General features: G+C 39.0%; 1 protein-coding gene across 4 annotated transcripts in view; it reads right to left on the bottom strand.

Annotated features, from left to right (window-relative positions):
- Positions 1-7,908: 7,908 nt before the first annotated feature.
- Positions 7,909-19,439, bottom strand: part of TRUB1 (TruB pseudouridine synthase family member 1) — a 30,579-nt gene continuing 19,048 nt past the window's right edge. For 2 of the 4 annotated variants that reach the window (XM_067300286.1, XM_067300290.1), the window contains 6 exons: positions 18,376-18,457; positions 12,521-12,593; positions 11,922-11,963; positions 11,101-11,240; positions 9,898-9,954; positions 7,909-8,443 (listed from right to left, as the gene is read on the bottom strand). In XM_067300286.1, coding sequence (XP_067156387.1) covers positions 8,226-8,443; positions 9,898-9,954; positions 11,101-11,240; positions 11,922-11,963; positions 12,521-12,593; positions 18,376-18,457 — 612 coding nt within the window. In that variant the 3' untranslated portion in view covers positions 7,909-8,225. The remainder of the gene's footprint in view (positions 8,444-9,897; positions 9,955-11,100; positions 11,241-11,921; positions 11,964-12,520; positions 12,594-18,375; positions 18,458-19,439) is intronic. The other 2 variants (XM_067300288.1, XM_067300287.1) reach the window with 2 other exon arrangements.

The raw sequence follows: 19,439 nt of genomic DNA, 5'->3' as shown, positions 1-19,439 counted from the left end.
CTCATGTCAAGGAAGATGCAGAAATATGTTTGGGATCAAAGGAGAAACTGATTGAAGGGCCTGAAAAACAGGCCATGCAGTGCCAGAGTAAAACTGAGTCAAACTCCTTTAGCGAGGGGGAAGCGGCCAGATTATTTAATCACTTTGACACAGAAGAATGGTGGGAATTTCGCTCCTGTGACCCAAGGGCTGCGCACTCTTCTACACGTTCCTTGGAAAAACTGTCTGGTTTGCTGCGGTCAGGATCAGGGTGCACATGATAGTGGCAGTCTCTTTCGGCCTTGAAATTCATAAAGTTCTTGTTATTCCCCTCCTCCCTGTGAAAACAGTCACCCAGGCTGTTCCCGACACATTCCTACCAGTTGCAGTCCTGCAGTAACACATGCTTCAGGGCTTTTTGACCTGCAGATGGCCAGCTGAGCTGGGTTTTGCACTTTTGGTCAATTGTGCGCTGAGGGATTTGCTTGTCTCTCAAACATTACAGATTGCCCGTATTTGGAGGCAGAACATCAGAGAGCGAAGACTTGATGTACTGACATTTTATCTGGATCCCCAGATAAAATATTGGGAATATAACTGGGAAAGGGTATTCTGCTGGGCTTTTCTTTCTTCACAGCCACAGATCATGCTCGACGCCTCTAGATACATTTCATCTCTTCGAATCATATGATGGTAACTGCCTGTTCTGTGATACAATAGTTTACTCTTGGAATGACTGAAATCACTGAATTTAACAAAAACCATTATGCCTCAGCCCTTTATATTCATCCAGGAGGTTAGAGTAAGTGACCTATAAATGCTATCTAGTCTTAGACTCCATACAATTCTGAAGGACCAACCTGGATTTGTTAACGCATGGGAGCAGAGCAAGAGCGAGTACTCCATACTTCCACTGATAGAAAGGAAGGGCTGAATACCAACTCAGATTGTATGAATATACTCTTTCTTCCAGTAATAACCAAGATCTACAGCACAGCAGAGAAGGACAAATAAAACTGGTGGAAAGAAAGGGTATACAATTCAATAAAAGTTATACATTCCTAACTCCAGAAACAGATCAATAAAATAGTCAAAAATGCTTATACATTCTGCAGAGCCTTTAATAGCACTCTTTAGAAAAATAAAAGCATTTCCTAGGTAAACAAATTTTTAAAAAACAACACTAAGCCTATCTTGACAATTTTTGTGTATTTGTTTTGAAGCAGAAAATAGAAATGTTACATATTCATTAGACGGGGAACAACTATAAGCGTTGTGCTACACCATTAATATTTATTTTACCTGGATTCTGTCTTTTTTTTTCCCTCCTGTATAATGAAATATAGTTTTTTCAACCCAGCAGTTCATATTGCTCTTAAGAAACTACAGGATAGGGTGAAGATGAAATACATAAGGCCAAAGTTCAGCAAGCAATAGTTCACACACAATTAAGTAAAGCGCTGGAGTCCTCTCACCAAGGTCAAGAGGAATAATCACATGCATTAAGTTAGCTGCATACCTCTATACCTTGCTGACATTTTCCACTGACTCTGGCTTGGAGGAAAGTGTGTTAGAACATTACCATCTCCTGCTGCCCCTCTGTTTTGCTGGAGGGTTAGTTGGGCAACAGGATGAGACATACGGGCTACTCCTCACACAGTCTAGTTTATTTGAACAAATTACCATCAACACTTTATTTACGTGAATATGTCTGAACAGGACAGATGAGGCAGACATACACATTTTTTCTGCTAGCTCCACTAGGGATAGTCTCTTGCAGAGGTGCAGGGCACTATGCTAGGCATCATTACCAGTAAAAACGAAAGCTAAAGCCAGAAATGTCTGTGCGTAGTAGCAGCAGCAGCCAAGCAAAATTAATCACCCCTGCAAGAAATCAGCAGAGTCTACCAGTGCCCTTAGTCAAATTAGAATATAGAAGTCAGAAGAAACTGTATATACAAAGCAACACAGCAAAGCAGAACATTAATCTTATTTTCTAAATATATTTAGTGTTAGTACACAATAATCCATTTACACTGTTAATGCATATTATGTACCTGCAGAACTTAAACAGTTTTGTTGACCCCTAGGAAAGCCAGCTGCAAGTAGTGATTTAATATGAACACACCACACACAAAAGACTATATGTTACACTAAGTATTTACTGCAATTCAATAAAAGCAAAACAAAACAGTGAAGCATTACTGGCTTTTGAAGAGCATCATAGAAGGCTATCATTTTAACTACTGAAATGAAAATAAATGGTGCTTTTCACATTAGGATACAGTACCAACCTTTCTTATGCATTTCCATGTAAAAGCTTATTAAGCTTTGAGATGATATATTTAAGCTAGTTGTTTTACGTGTATGAAGAAACAGAAATGCTAGTAAAAATTAAATCTTTTCTTTACCTTTTCTCCTTTATAATACTCAGTGTATTCTTCTACCTGATTAAAATCATTTCATCTATTTCAAAATGTAAGTCGAAACATGCATTTACCACTTGCCATTCCTTCTCTTACCTCCCCCCCTTTTTTAAGCTGTAAAATCATGCTCTGAAGCCACTAAACATAGCGTGACATCTGTAAAAAGATGTATATTGTTTTTAATGCATGCACTCAGCTGCAGATCTGACTTTCAAGTGCTTAATTCTGAAATATCTAAAATACTCCCATGTCCCAGAGAAATGCCACTAAAGCACCCAGGGCTTTTTCTTTCTTATGAAGAGGACAGGGTAAGGGATGTGCTACATGTATCTCATCCTTTTCAGTTCTACTTTCAGTTCTACCAACTTTCTTTTTCCACAAGAACCTACATAGTATTTTGCTCCAGGTCTGCATGTACCCGGGAAGGAATTCAAAGCAAAGAATGAGAGAGTTTTAAGATGAGCTGTTGGAAAATGGAAAGGCCATGCACAGAGCTGCAACCCAAGATGAATAATTCTGGTAAGAGGAAGGCTATTTTGTAGGCTGTAAAGACATTTGTGTGTTTACACTACAAATGCCATTTCCTCATATCTTGTCTTACTTGTTCCCAGTTATTGTTAACTTCTGGGACAAGCCACAAGCCCCACAGAGTTTGAGCACAAAGTTGTTTTAAATTTTCATTCCACAACACACATGGCAATCTGACGTGGTAAAATCAGAGAGAGATGCTGCTTTGACTTGACTCTTCTTCTTTGAACTAGAGGTGAGGAGGACTAAAGTCCAAGACGTTCACACCCATCCAAAAATTTTTCTCTGGACAGATACATTAACAATTTCTCTGAACCATGGCAGTGTCTTCAACACCTCCCCAAAAAACAGAAATGGAAAAAAAAATTGTTTCTTTCTTGCAATATAGTCCCTTGTTTTCACTAAGCGTTTTTGGTCTTGAACCCTGGAACCATCCACCCCCAATTACCATCTTCCTGCTTTGCCTCTTTAATACCTACATGATTTTAGTAGCTGATCTCAGAGACAGCAAGATGGGCTGTCTCATCATTCAGATGATAACCATTCACCCTGCTTATCCGAGATGCACTTAACTATTGCTGATTTACTTAATCAGGACGTCTCACAAAGAACCAATTTAAACACATGGCAATTAGAAACAATGACTGCTTTTTAATGGGGACAGTAATTTTGCTCAGGCTGGCTGAATCCATTCACTGTCTATACAACTTCCCTCTGGCTGTATATCGAAGACACGCACACACACACGCACACACACACGCACACACACTCACTCTGTCTCTCTGGCCTTTTTAATGAAATGAATACTGTTGCCAATCAATTCCTCGATTATGCCAAGCAAACAGAATGGCCCTAGCCATTTAAGTCTTAGAGCCATTCATGCTCATAATAGTGACTTCACCACCCATTACGCTAAAAAAAAATAAAAAAAAAAATAAAAATCCTAAAGTATCCCAAAATTTCAGGAGTTACTCAGAGTTCAACTTTATATTCTCCTAATAAACATATAAATCACATACATAACTGCAGGTAAGATGCTAAATTCTCAGTTATTGATGAAGGTACTCCTGGAATATTTCACTAATGGCACAGGCTTGATTAATATAAAAAAAACTATCGATTTTGCTTTAAAAATATTTTAAAAGTCTCTCGATGTGCAGGCAGCCGAAATAAATTATGAAGTGCATGGAAAAACTACCATTTAAATAAAGAAGAAAGAGACCCAGCCAGGCAGAGACAGTAGAAGTATGAAACCCTTGTCAGTCCCACTGAAGCAGCACCAGTGGTGGTGGCACAGTCAGGGCCAGACTATGGTGGCATACTGCTACGGTCCAAAGATCATGAGACCAAATTCAAGACTGACAATATTCAGCTCAAAAAGCAGGACAAGCGTTTTCATCAGGACTTTCCCCAAGAACAATGCTCATTAAAATGACACAAATCTTCACATCTGTCACTGACATATTTTAAATGGTAAATCACAGAGATACATTTTCTGGCCAGAGCAGCATAAAATTCTTATAACATATGCTTTGTCCCTAAACCTATCTCAGCTGGACACTTGGTGCTAACTCTAACTAATGTCAAAAATGTTGTATACATACTTTTCTTCTCACCTTTAATTGCCCTTAATCTAGAGATATCAAGACTGTCTGTAATCAAGATCCAGGATCATACAGTATTTATTTCTGGAAAAATATCATTTTTTCTACAGATACATCACAATTCTGGAATCTTGTATCTCAGGGACATGGATGTTAATAAGAATACAGAAGTTACAACTAGAATATTTTCCCTAGTTCCCATGGAAACACAACACTTACTTCCAGCCCTGGAATGCTGCAAGATACTGAGTTATACACTCATTAAAAAAATACCTAAAAGAGCTTTTCTCAGACTTTTAAGTGACTTCCCCTGATCTCTATTCATTGGGACTATTTGGCTCAAAGAGACCCATTAAAGCACAGCATTAACTAGGAAAAGGCATGAAAGTGAGGCTGAACACCTAGGAAGGACACTGAGAAGCAGCCAGGGGAGCCTGAATTTTTGAAAAGATAGCTCAACTGTTTAGGGCCAGAATGAAGGTACCACTTCGCTGACACTTGTCAGTGGTGATGCTAATAAGGTGTTACTGCATAATTTGTTTGTGGCCGTACCATCAAAATAGCCTTCTCAAATGCATGCTTTGCACTGTACCTTCTAAGGACTGTTATCTGCTGTCTGCCATAGTTTTGCATGCTATACAGCCATTTATAACTACAACCAAACTTACTTTCTACCCAATTTGTAGGAGAAGTGGCTTCAGTACAACGTATCTGGAGAGAAGCTGTTCATTAATTTGAGGTAAGTTCTGCCTTTATTTCTGGAGGGGACAGAAACCATGGGTGGAGAAGAGGAGAGAAATCCCAGACAAGAAGTTTAGCTAGAGCTGGTGAAAGTCTCTCCATTTGCTACACAGGAATACATGTATCATGGGAAGCTGTAATCACAGACAGAAAGATAACAGTCTTTAGTAACATGATCTACACACCACATGCAAATTCTTGAAAATGGACAACTGCGTTCCTCTTCTCCCGGTGCTTTCCATATGCGTTGGGACTTGCAGCCTAAACCAAAACTTGCTGACGTCACCAGGATGCTTTCTTTGATTTCCATTTCTTTTCTCTCCAGTGATTGGACAAGGGAACAGATCCTCTCTTTGCAGGATCACAGATCTGTTAGCAATAATTACAACAGAGCAGTGGCAAGCTAACTTAAAAGCTGATAGAAATATCATTCTCCTTTTAAAATTAACAATATCAGAGGGTCTTATATGGAATAGCAAGAAAGCCATGGTGAACACTGAATAAAGAATGAGAGAAAAAAAATGCGCTAAGCACTTATAGCACACTGTACACAAAAGTACCCTATTAATAGAAAGATTTCTCAATTCCAGTAATTTTTAAAGAATCAAATCCCTGCAGGTGTAACAACTAGACTAATGAAATAATATCTAGTGGGCTATTTTTAAAAGAGCAGAAAGATATCCAACAGAATAAACGAACAAAAAGAGAGCTTATTATTCTAGAAGACCACTGGGATAACATCAACAAGGTTCTTGGAAAATTTGGGGGATGAATGCCAGATTTGGACAGAGAAGCTGTGTTTCAGTCAAAGTCTTTGGTCACTCAAGATACATATACTGGAAAATGAAAATTTTTAGCTTTATCTGGTTTCTCTAGAAAATGATCTTCTCTGTTCCCAAAGTATCAAAAAACATCCCCCCAAAAAAATCAGCTAAAATCTCCCACTATTCTCTTACTAAACACATCTCTTTTCTCCTATCTCCTAAATCAAAAATGCCTACAAAAGTTACTTCATCCATATTCTACATAAACATGCTGCTGCTACAGTGCTCTAACACTTCATCTTGCTGATATTTTCAACATTTCTTTTACATTCTTTATAATATAAAAGAGAAGAAAATTGACTGCTTACTGGAGAATAAAATATGAACTTTATCCTCCCTCAAAAAAAAAATAAATCCTTTGTTAATCTTACATAAACTTCAGTTTTATAGTTCTTACTTGCTATCTATAAAATAAGGAAGTCTGGAAAGGCTTCTTGCAATGAGAAGCTTAGAAATGAAATAAAACAAATATCTCGAAGGTTGAAAGCAATGTTGGAACTTGATCATTTCATACAAGACCAGCACACACACAAATCTGCTTTTCTAAGGCCCTTGAATCTTCCAGAGAAAGACATAAAACACAGTGCATGCACACTGAAGTTGGGAATAAAACACAACTTCTTTTAAACAATGGAGGTAATTAACTATCAAGATAACTTACCAAGGAAAGTAGCAAGTCCATTAACACAGAGTCATTAAATCAAATTTCCGTGTCCTTCTGTAAAAGATACACCCTGATATAACCACAAAGCCAAGGCTTTAGAGCTTTCAGTCACTCTGAGTAAGAAACTCTCTTTACTCCAGAACCACGAAGTGAAGGTCTAGAAGTGGTACAAAGCCACAGCAGGCCACAGGGCCAGCAGCGCCCTAAAACTGCAACAGCAGCTATTCCATTCCACTTTGCCAATGCTTCAGTCACAATTTTGAAAGCAAGGCTTTCTCTCAGGTATCACTTACATGCTCAAATTATTCCTCATATTCCTCACTATAGCAGGAGGAAAGCAGACCCACTACTAACTTCTTGAATGGGGTCAAATATGGAAGTCCTGTTAGTCCCTTCCACACCCATAGAAACGACTAGGGTGCTTTTTAGCAAACTCAAACCACTCAGTCTTTTAATCATTATAAAAATCCCAAGGGAAGCAGTGGTGGGAAATAATCTGCAATCAAATTCAGGTGAATACACAACTGTGGAACAGGTCCTCCCTAACCCACCAAATTAAAATGGTTTCAGTAAAGATCCTTCACGGTGGATGCCTCTGTTGCCCACCAAACTTCTAGTCAGGACCAAATCACTCAAAGCCCGTAAGCACATTGACCTTCTACTCAATCCACAGCAGACAGCTCAAGCAATACACGAATGATAAAAGTAAATTTCATGTGCCCTATGAAGGGTACAACAGTAAACCATACTTCAAATTATCAGTAGTCACCAATCAGGATATCTTACCAGAATAAATTATGTATACTTGTAATGATGACTGTACCCTTCAAAGTCCTTGTTATCAAACAATTATCAGCAGGAACTGTTTATACTTATAAACTATTCACTCATGCTAATATTTCAGATTTATCTAAAATCTCAGCATCTAGGTTTAATGCATTCTAGATAACATTTTACCGAAAAAAAATATCTGCACAGCAAAAGACTACAGTAAAACAAGCATTTCCCAAAACGGATTTCAAGAAAACAAATTGTCACTCCACATTCTTGCATCCTTCAAACTAAGAGAGTTTTGTCACCATGGTATTTCAGGGTTTGATTAGCAGCTATAAAGAAAAAAGATTTTTTTTCTTTTGAGCACATTTAGCGAATCTTAATTTTTATTGACAAATTAGTAACAAAAGCCATACAGGGTCTTTAAAGAGTTTATGAAGACTTGACATTAGTAGCTGACCCATTTACAGTGGGCAACAAGGGAAATACACAGATCAGGAAACAGCAAGCACTAGATATTTTCAGTGCATATTCTAGCCCAGGAATAAAAAAGAAAGTAATCATTTTTCTTGCATTGCAGCTTGTCACCCTCCCAATACAGACCTGTAAATTTACACAAGAGGCAAGAAAATCCTAACCCAATCTTAAAATGTCTCAATCATTCAGTCTTTCTCCTTGACCCAACTTATCGCTTATCTTCACAGCTCACAGCAGTTTCTCCAGAATCCTCTGTCTTAAATTTTTTATGAGATGGCTCTCCTGGGAGAAGAGACGTGCAACGCTCTAAGGATCGTGCAATTTCATCAATTGTCCATTTGTCTTCATAAAGTGCATGCTCCTCTAGTGTAAATGGCCCCTGTTTGGTTCGGGTCAGCTCTTGCACACTGGCACAGGTAGAGAGTTCTGTATCAAAGAAGAGAGGATTCAGAAAAAAAGTGAATGCCAATTTATCTATTTGAACTCATTTACAATGCCTTATACATATCTTTATATGTAGCCTTCTATATTATTCTGCTTAGTTTGAGAAGGAAGTTCATGAAGATTTTTCACTCATTTATATCATCTTAAATCAATCTGAGGCAAGGAATTCTTCCTTTGATTTCAACAGATCTCCAGTGTGAAAATCTGACAAAAAGTTGTAAGGAGGTTTTCCAGATTTAAATCAGAAAGAAAAAAGGGAAATAATGACATAAGATAAAAGCAGAGCATGCTGTATTCACAAATGACTTAGAAGACCATGCGCTATTTTTCCACAGACTTTGAGGCCTTCACACTTAAGTGCTTATAACTTGCCTTCAAAAAAGGATTCTTGTATTTTTATCCTGTGCCACCTATCAAGATAATATAAACTGAGATGAGGGGGGGAAAAAAAAAAAAAAAAAAAAAAATCAAAAATACAAACACATACCCCAATGGGTTAAATAAATACCAGTAGGAGAGAGTTACATAGTGAGGGGTTACAAAAGATAACAACACCTGGAGCTAAATTGAAAGCACAGAGGCCTAAAATTTAATACTAAAATATTCTCTTCCATCCTCTCAAAAGTAGGAGGCTTTTTATTACATTTCAAATTTATTTTGAAAAGAAGCCAACTGGGGACAGACTTTATCTTGGTTTGTCATTAAGGACTTAACACAAGCCAGTATGCTCAGAAGGCAGTAACAGAAAGAGAATCTTTGACTTGCCTAAGCACAAATAACAGCATTGAAATTCAGAGGGTTCTCCCACACCACTTGTTTTTTTGATCTGCAAATGTATCATTTAAAAAAAAATTTTAATGGACTATCTGTTCTCCATTATGCAGTCTGATATATACAAGGTACAAGACAAATAACCCTGTGGGAAAGCAACACCATTCACAGTTCAGGGAAAGGAAAGAGAAAAAGCTAGGGAAAAAAACATCAAAAACATCACAAATTGACAAGTCTTTCCAGCAGACAGTTTTATTATGTACATCATAATGCTCTGCGCAATCTGTTTTCAAAATGTGATGAACAACATTTAAAAAGACAGCATCTTTCTCCCTCTTCTCACCCTTAATCTGAGTTAGCTTTAACACATGGAGGAGAAAAAAAAACAAAAAACAAAAAACAAACCTAAAAACTTGCTTTATATTATCTTGCTCAGTGCTATTACGTGTCCCATTTCTGTTCCCCCTCAGGCAATTATTTAACCCTCATTCCCCCATACTGCAAAGTAAAATACTCTGGTACATAAAAACAAGTGAACAAATGATAGGAGTGCAACTCTGCAACGTAGCGCATAAGTCTGGTGACTGGAGATACAGAAAGTGACACGATTTTTCCATTAACAGAAACATTCATTCCTTAAGCTGTCAGAGTTTTTTCATGCCTACCTTTGCCAATGTCACTGACCAGGCTCCTGACATAAAAGCCACCACCACATTCAACATCTGGAATGTTAACAGTGACATGGTAAATTGCCAGTGCAATATGAAATCTACTTTACATAGAAACCATGTTCCCAAACAAATGTAAAAATGTACTAAGCAAACAACCCAGTGATAAAATATTTATGGGATACAACATCAATTATTCATCCTGTAACATATGTGCGGGTGAGATTGCTAAGCTAGAGAGGAGGGAAAGCAAATACAATTGCAACTGAACTCACTAGAAATTAAGTACTTGCTGTGGTATGTGAATAAGTGTTTCAGTCCTGTTCATTTTGAAAGTTTCAAAAGGTTGTTTCATATTTCTAGCAGTGAAAAGTTATTTCAAGTACTAGCCTAAACTGACTACCAACACTTTCAAGATATTATTGTACAATGTGTGACACAGGCTGCTCCAATAAAAGCTGCTGACATTTTAAAATTCACTTTTAACTTTCCCTGCTCTCTCAACCCTTCCCTTCCTCCTCTGCCAACGATCAGCTGCTAGTCACCCAACCGTAAAATAAGGACTGAAGTAACACAGCGCTGAGTTCTCTCACTCATACCTGCTCATCACATAACATTTAGTCCAGAGGACTACGGAAGGGCCAACTGGGTAGCTCCCCAAGGTATAAGATTATGTTGACCTCACAGCAGCATCAAAGATTTACAGAAGCCTCTTTGGTTTATTTATTAATGCGCTTCTTAATGTACTACCCAAGTTTCTCCATGTATGGCAGAAGGGAGGATAAGATCCTGCCTCCCCAAGCTAGAAAGAGGTCTGAAAGTAACTGATGCCCTTGCTGCACCCTGAGAGAGACACCAGTAGGTCTGGGAACCCAGGCAAAAGAATGGGTGAAGTGAAGTAAGCAGACCTGGGAAAGGAGGAGTGAGCTGGAGGTTGTGCAGTCATGGACAGATGCAAATAATCCCGACCAGCCTCTCAGAATTTTCCCTCACAGAAAGATTACATATAATCAGCTTAACTTAAAACCAAAATATGGTGCTTCCACTGCAGAGTGGAAGTCTCTGCACGTAGGCTCACACCAAAATAAGTAGCTAAGGGAAACGAAACCCATTTCATTATCTTAGTCCCAATCCGAGTGTAAATAAGCTCTAACAAACAAGCTGGGAGCATCACTCTATGAAATCATCTTTGGCCTTTACCCAGTGTGAACAGTGGTGGCTGGAAGCGTTGGAGAGAGAGGCTGTACACTCTTACTGGCCGAGCAGGCTTTGCTTCAACTGCTTCTCCTCTCTTTATCAGACTTGATAGCCTTTGTCCATCCTTCTTCAAAGCAGAATAGCTAATCAGATAAAGCACAAAAATGTGTCATACGTTTGCAACAGAACAAGCCTTCCATCCTCCAGATCCTGTTAATGCTGTACTACAATAGGATACCTTCTGCCCTTCTAATCCTCTCCAAGAGCTCATGAAAAAAATAAAATGTACCAAGTGCTGCTGAAATCTCCTGAACACAGAATAATTTCATTTACCAGTCGTTATGTAAACTAGAAAACAAGAGATGCTCCTGTATTTATTCCTTGCTGCATCAGTTTAGAAGTGTGTCATCACTTGATTTGTTGTTTATGAAAGCAAAGGGTCTCTATCAGGGGTACAACACTTATAACTGCCGCTAACAAACTGTCTCTCACAAGTCTACAGGTCACACACTGTCTCAGTGCTTTGTTAGCACTGGGAGGTAAAAGTTGCTCAGGCAACTTCCCTCCTCTAACTCTGCCTTGTGCCTTTAACCGACTCAGTTCAGGGTCTTCCCCGACTGAACTGTAGCCTTGTTCTAGGGTGTTTAGAGGAGCACTATCAAATGAAAAAAACATATCCTGCTGATAACATGAGACCTTATCCAAAGCTCCAACTCAGGCTCTGAAAGAAAGAGGATCATAAAAAAAAAAAAACAAACAAAGAAAAGATCGTATTCAAATTACCAGAGGGATATGAAGCAAGTCAAATGAAACAGAACACCTACCGAATAACTGACCTTACAGCAGTCACAGTGGAACCACAGTAACTGACCCATTGCAAAGGCAAAGGAAAGCATGTTAGCTTAAATCACCACAAAAGCCATCTGTCACAGGCTAAGCACTTGCATATCACCACTTACCATGGCTCACCTGACTAGAAAAAATTTGTTAAGCTAGGAAAGCTTAACCACTAATCATTTATACACACACAGTTTTCAGAAAATTAATTTGAAAGCCACATAAGGCACTTCTACACTAATGTCAGACAGCATCCCTCCACCCCACATCTAAAATTGATGTCTCAAAGCTTTCCCTTCTAACTAGAGGACAGAGCAGAACTTCATAAGCCCTGCAAAAGCTGTTCAAGACTCCCGCTCTACTTTACAATTTACCAACAAAACAGACTCCAGGTGACCATTTGTACTTGATGTTCAAATCAGCAGGACCTGCAGCTGCAAATATATCAAGTTAAACTCCTAAGTCTGCCTAGCATCTATCCTGTTGTCAAAATGTACCTTTTTATTTCTGACAGAACTGACTTCTCTTGGCAAGTCCTGACAGCTGAACACTGCTCCTGAGAGTGTCTGAATACTGTAGAACTTACAGTGGAGGAACCTGCATTATGTCCCCTGTGAACTTTTGCAGCACATTTTCAAGATCTCCTTTTGTTATCTTATCTGTAGAAAGAAAACAATAAGCATGTTAGCATTGATTACTCACATGGCACTAATGGCATCAATCATGCTCTGCAAATAGATACAAAGAAGAGGTCCCTCTACTTTGAATTTAGATTCAGTGAGGAATGCCACGAGAAAGAGAGAAAGAACAGAATGTAGGTAGGAGTGTGAGCTATTGCAAAAAAGAGCAGAATAAACTGTCCAAGGTGATTAAGGCAGTCTGGACACTTCCAAAAGGGCAGAAATCTCCACGTATACAATTCTGTTCTGCAATTTCTCTCACTTCGGACTGTAAAGTCATTTTTATGGGAATTATACAAAACAACAAAAGTTGTCCTATTCCAATTTTTAAAGGACGAAAAAGAATAAAATGCTTATCTAACCTTGGCAGCTTCTCTTTAAGAGTACCTAACTGCAAGGGAAAGACACACAGGTTATTAGAGAACAAAAGCATTGTTGTTTTTTGTTTTTTTCTGGTAAAGACTGCATCTGTAACAGCACATCAAATTTCCCTAGCTACCAAATATCTAACCTGCAGATGCTCACAAAGGTATTGTTAAATATTAAGTATGGCCATTTTAGTGAAGAAAGCCTTTAAAGAAAAACACCTGCATTACGCAATCTACTCTCTTCAGAGAACACACACACATACGCACACACATCCCCCTTTATTAGAAGGCTATAATTTAGGAAGATGATTGTGTTGGTCCCTTGAAATACTATTCAATAGAGATGACATTCATCCCTGCTTTGTTTAGGAAGCCCAAACGTAGGATCTGTAATCACAATGCACTTCAGTGATTGGCTAGGTCTTGACTAGTTTCATTTCTCATAAAATATTCAATTAGCATTACCCTACTGAAGTCAACAGCATCCTGCAACATTAAAAAAAAACCAAACTTATTTACTGACCCTTTATTTTATTTTATTCTACTTGGAGTAGTCCTTTACTTGAAACTCTCAAAAAGCACGTATACTTCTTGCCACAAGTAAAAAGGAAGAGGTTTCTTTCCACAGCAACTTTTGAAGACAGCAATGTGTGTGGTATCTCACTTTCACAAAGCACACTTGCAACCTCAAGAGCAGATGCTGTCCCCAGCCCTGCCTGTCTCTCCCTAGCAGCTGTCTCAAGAAGTGTCATTAACAGCAAGCTCACAAGGCTCATAAATCAGTCAGGGAGGCTGAGAGAGAACAGCGCACATCAGAATATGGAGAAGAAATGTCAAAATCTTTCATATAGTAAGTCTGGAGCTTCTTCTGAAAAGCTTCTTGAACAGTTCTCCCACAGTCTTGCTGTGCGTCTTACTGTGGTTCAGCAAGGTGCCACACAAAAATCACATGGCAAAAAGTTAGAGCAACTCCACTCCATGTTTGTGATCCTGTTAGCTTCCTGCAAGTCTGTTTGCTTCAGGGTAGAATTCAGTATGTAAGATCTAAGTATGCATGTCATTTGGGGTTGTCTTTCAGTTTTCACTCCATCTGTATTAGGGCATTAAATGAGACACCTGAGTTCAGTTCTGCTCTGATCTCATATTCCCCCGATGTAGAGGTTAACATGAAAAGATACATCTAGCCTTTAAGGTAATCACTCATGCTATAGGCAATCTCTATTTAAGGGGGGAAAAAAAAAGTGAAGTATGATATATTAAGCCATTAACAAACAAGGTCATGTGATGTGTTATCATAGTAAATATTTATAGATGAGTTTAACATCTAGAATAAATCACATTTGTCTTCTGTGATATCTCATGGCTCAAGCTGGCTAGTATTAAATTCTGAAAACATGCCTTTTTTTTTTCCCTCCAGCATGCACTGCCTTTGCATTTATGGGTTGCATTTGAGGGATTCTGCTCTTTCCTAGAGCACACAAGCTGGTAGAGTTTTATTCAGCTCTCAGTCAGACAAGAATGCCTTATTAATCCTGTCCCAAACAGTTTCACTAGGTCTACATTGCACATTTGGCCCAGGCCTCAGCCCAGACTTCTGGCTCTGCAGGGCATGTGGCTTGCACTGTGAACTAGCTCCTTTTCTTTGCTGCCTTTCAGCTCCCACTGTCATCACATGCTTGCTTACAGGTAGGAGGAAATTCAGTCCTGCCCAGAAGAACCGGCTCCCTTCTGGCCCTAGGCCCACAGCTCTCAAGCTTGCCTGGCTGAAGGCTTGGGGTTAGTTTAGGTTAACAGCTTGCCTAGTCAACAAGTTTAGAGCAGCATTTGGACTCAGCCCTCCATGAAGCATGAGATATAAACATATCCACAAAGGCTAATTAGTGCTAACAGTTTCAAAACTTCCTCTCCCAGTTTGACTCCCCTTCTCTACTCCCTGAGAACAAAGAGTAGAGAGAAGCTTCCGCAGGACAGGTCTGTCACAGATCCTTATTGCCCTTGCTACCAAGAGATAGTCTACTTCTCCCAATCCCTGATCGCAGATATCAAATATCATAAATATCCTCATCTGCTATACCACAAAGCACAAGTTTTTGCTAGAGGCTGGACTTAAACTGCAGCTCCTTGCCCTTCTAGGGAAGGCTCAGAAGACTGCCACCCTGTTTCACAATAATTCCCATGACAAGGACTGTCTAGGCTGGCCCACTGGGTAACTGCACCCAAACCCAAAATGCTTTTTCATCCTATAACCCAGCAGTCAGACAGCCCTAGCTTAAAACAAAATTATTGTACTTGTTCTGTGTACACACTATTTGGAACACATGCAATTCAGCAACGTTTTCTAAATCTCTCCCTAAGCCCTTAGAGCAACAGTGGGATTATGTGATGTCTGCACAGGCTAGGTTTCTGCCAGTGGACTGTTCCCTATGATTCTATCAGAATCCCAAGGCATCCAAAACATCTGGTCTGCAGTGCTTCTGAAAACATCCAGAATAAGCCTACTAGCTTCTAACATGAAAATTGTCCAAGGACAGTTGGGTGTCAACACAGATAACCGTTGACCTATTTTCCTACTACAAACCTAAAGGAAGCTAAATAAAGCTACCAAACCAAAAGGTGTCAATTGTGCCATGACCTCAAGAAGCCTCCATTAAAAGTGATTTTGCCCCATGCTTGTTAACAAACTATACCAGAAGAGAACACAAGATCACAAGAATTATCCATGACAGTTTTGTGGAACTATAGCAGCTGACCTCAAATGAGTATGCTGCAGCATAAATTATTTGCAAACAGACAAGCAGGATGTTGAAATGACTACATCATTTTTTAATTATTCAGGTAGCTCTATTAAACACATATTTCAGCATAATCATCAGAGGCCTGGAGAAAATCCTCATGAATTCTCTTCTCCATGCCTGGATTTAGCCTGTAAGCAACTGGGAGAAAATGGTTTTCAGAATGCACATTCCTGTGCATAGTTACAGAAGGGCTACAAATTTTAAACAGTGTTCTCTAGAAAGCATCAGAGGAACACTAAACCATAGCTGCTTCCAAAGTCATCATCCATTCCAATAGCCCGGGAGCAGTATGAAACCACAAGCTAATTTCATATGGAAATGTAAGTTCTTCCTCTGCCAAGACACAAACAAAAAACTCTCAAAAGGTTGGGAGGAGTTAACGACAAACAGCCCTCTTCAACACATCCTTTCATTACAAGTAACTTATTTGTACACAATAATTTGCTTTCTAAACTGCTGTCTAGAGATGCTTTGAGGACTAAAATGTAACACTGTCTTACGGTTCATCTAACAAGCAACCTTCTGCAGACATTTCCTCTCAGGATCCAATGAGGTTGTTCAAGAAGAGACTTAAATACCCTGCAAGTTGTCTTCATGCCCCTTCCCTGCACTAAGGCCCTACCTGGATTCTGCTGGCACTGCAGGATTCTGTATTTCTTAGCAGATGCTCAGCATCTCCAAGGATCCTTCTAGGTGTCAAAGGGAAGCTGAAATTCAGCTCAAACATCTGCTGTGTATATTCTAGTACTTTGAAGTACCAATTAGAATTAGTGATGGAAGGGTCACCAAGAGAATCATGCAGAAAACCAAGCTGCTTTGGAGAAGACTGGAAATACTTGCATTGTTAGAAGATGAGGAAGAAAGGAAACACATGAAGAAAAAGAGAATGTGTGTTCTCTATTTCTTCTTTTTGAAAAAATAGAATCTGACTGATTTGTACCAATATGGAAAGTTACAGAGGCCAATTCCACAAGCATTTCTTTCAGCAGTCAGCTTCAGCAAAAGGAAACTTTGTCCCCCACCCACTGCACTGCCCTGGCAATGCCAGCACTGCTCTTCATGAGACTTCATGATGAACTAAATCATGTAACTGATCTCAGTTTAAAAGACTCAGTTCAAAAGAAGTGGTTATTTTTAACCCAAATCAGTTCCCCAAGCTTGCTTGCCATACAGTCTCACAAAAAGCCGTACCACCATAATAGAAGAGGTGGTGCAGAGGTGGTAACTACTATTACAAGAGCTGCCACTGAAAGAAATGCTCATGAAAACTACTCTGTAAATTCTCTGTGCAGTAAGCAATACAAAATAAAAAAAGGAAGACTAGTGTTTCAGGAACAGTTTGTTTGGTTTTTTTTTTAAACTTATTCTGATAATGGCTATTGTATCTACTTGAAATGGTATTTCATAGTTTATTTGCGAGTATTCTAAAATGAATTGTCAGTGTAGCAGAGTAACAGCATTCCACTTTCTGGGAGGTATATGCAAAACCAGGGAATGACCACCAAGTGTGGGCTATTAGCAGCTCTGATACCATGTAGATGGCCAGTCCTTCAAAAGCTTAGAGAGAGACTTGGAATGTGATCCTGAAATAGAAGCAACTGAACAAAGATCTCTGAATAACATCACGTAGTAAATAATACAATTTAGAATGATCCATCAAGTTAAGGTGGGAAAGAAACTCGTATTTGCTTCCTCGTGCAAAAAGACTGCAAAAGGAAGGAGATGAGGGGGGAAAAAAAAACAATCCAGGCTACCTTTTTTATTATAAAAAATGCTATGAAAAAGATAATTTACTTCATATACCTATTACTAGGTATCACAAACAGTACAGGACCTGTAAGAGTTGCTAAGCAACCAGTCACTTACTACATTTTTTCCCCCAGCTTGCGAAAGAACCAATGGCAAATACATTTGGTGTGTCCCTAATTAGTCCTACCTTGTTTCTAAGATACTCTTGGGTGTCCTTAAGCCAGCTCTGAATGTATTGTGGAATGTCCACTCTGATAAAGCCACAGTTAGGATTAGTTCTGAAGTGTTAAACCCTTGCACTATGCTCTGTGGGTCAGAAAAGTTCATTTATTAAAGCTGCTACACAGCCTGCAAGCAAAAGCAAGGGTTGGTAGGTGAACATTTGTAGAGAGTAGTTTCTGTCAGCCTCATTTTATGTTGAGCAATCTCTAGTTAAAGAGACTTCCTGGAAGGAAGACTTCAGTACTTTATCCCTCCATTGGTCTTGAAGGGTGTCACTAAAAGAACACTCATGGGACTGTACACAGAAAGAGGAAAATTTTACTGGACACAGCAAGCCATTTGTCAGCCTGTCAAAGATATAGAATGATACAGTCCTGCCCAATTCTGTTTTCTCTGTCCTAATCTAGTGCCTGTTTTGTTTTTCTCAATAGAAATGAACGTTTGCACTGGACCTAATTATATAAAGTTGGACCCAATTATGTGAGCACTGAAGTTGAAGATGAAATAATCTTGTTTGATTTGACATTTAAATTTAATTCACAGAGTCCGAAACGTTTCCTCTTCTCTACAATAGAGACCACTTATTGCCTTCAATTAGATCAGATATATAGATCAATTTTCAGTTACCATAAGGTTTTTCTTCAGTTACTTTTCCTGTAGCATCTAATGTATCAGTAGCTTTGCCCAGTCGTCCAATGGCAGTGTACTTCTGAGAAGGAAAAAGAAAGATTAGTGACTTAAGTCTTCAAATATTTTTTAAAAGGCTGCAAAACAGCAATAACTTCAAATGAGATCATGAAGAATACTATGTGAATAGCCAAGTCATCAACTTTGGATATGCAAAAGTAAAGATGATAAGATAAGGAACTCGGAAGAAATTAAATCCAGCATTACATGGGCCTACAACTTCCATTTTAGAAACCCCAGAAAGAGGCAACACAGTATCTAAGTTTTACTACAAATGTATCACTAGAATAAAGAAAATAGGGTGGCAAAATCAAAGTCTCTGTGGGATGTCATACGCTACTGTTTAAGCAAGGCACATAGAGCACCTTTCATGCAGTTTTTCTGTTTCTTCACTATCAAAAAAGAAAACAGAGAGAAAAAGAAAACAGAGAGAAAAATGAACAAATTCACCTGTACAAGTAAAACATCCACTTTCAAGGCAAAGCATAACAACAGTTCAGCCATGGAATGTAGTGACAGGCAACAGCCCAAAGCAGAAACAAGGAGGAGTTTTGAATATCTGGAATCTGGTGAGGACGCTGTGATTAGCATAACCAGTGTGAGCCACCGCGTGACACCTCTGCTGGCTACAGGTTCTCAGAATACTTCTCTTTCAGTGTCTCTCTCTAAAGAGTTCTTTCCTAAAAAATTCTCCAGAATATGTATTAGTAGTTTGCAAGAAGGAATTAACCTGTTCCCAGGCAAGTAACTCTTGTCCTTACTGCATTTCACATGATGTCATTCTTTTCCACATTTTCACCCTAAGTATTACCAGACTGAGGACATGAAACTGCCAGAAGCCTTCCCATGAACTGGCTGCCCCATGGCTTCCACTGGGTAGCCAGCACAATGAAATTCCCTCCATAACATGAGTTTGGGAGTGGTTTGGAGATACCTTCAGGTATCAAAATCTGCAGTTTGATCTGCTGCTTATGCCAGATTTCACTCAGCCCTATAGCAAGTCC

The sequence above is a fragment of the Apteryx mantelli genome, chromosome 7 (assembly GCF_036417845.1).
Source record: "Apteryx mantelli isolate bAptMan1 chromosome 7, bAptMan1.hap1, whole genome shotgun sequence".
Classification (NCBI taxonomy): Eukaryota; Metazoa; Chordata; class Aves; order Apterygiformes; family Apterygidae; genus Apteryx; species Apteryx mantelli.
Note: the sequence above shows the minus strand (reverse complement) of the source record. Positions and strands in the feature narration are given on the sequence as shown.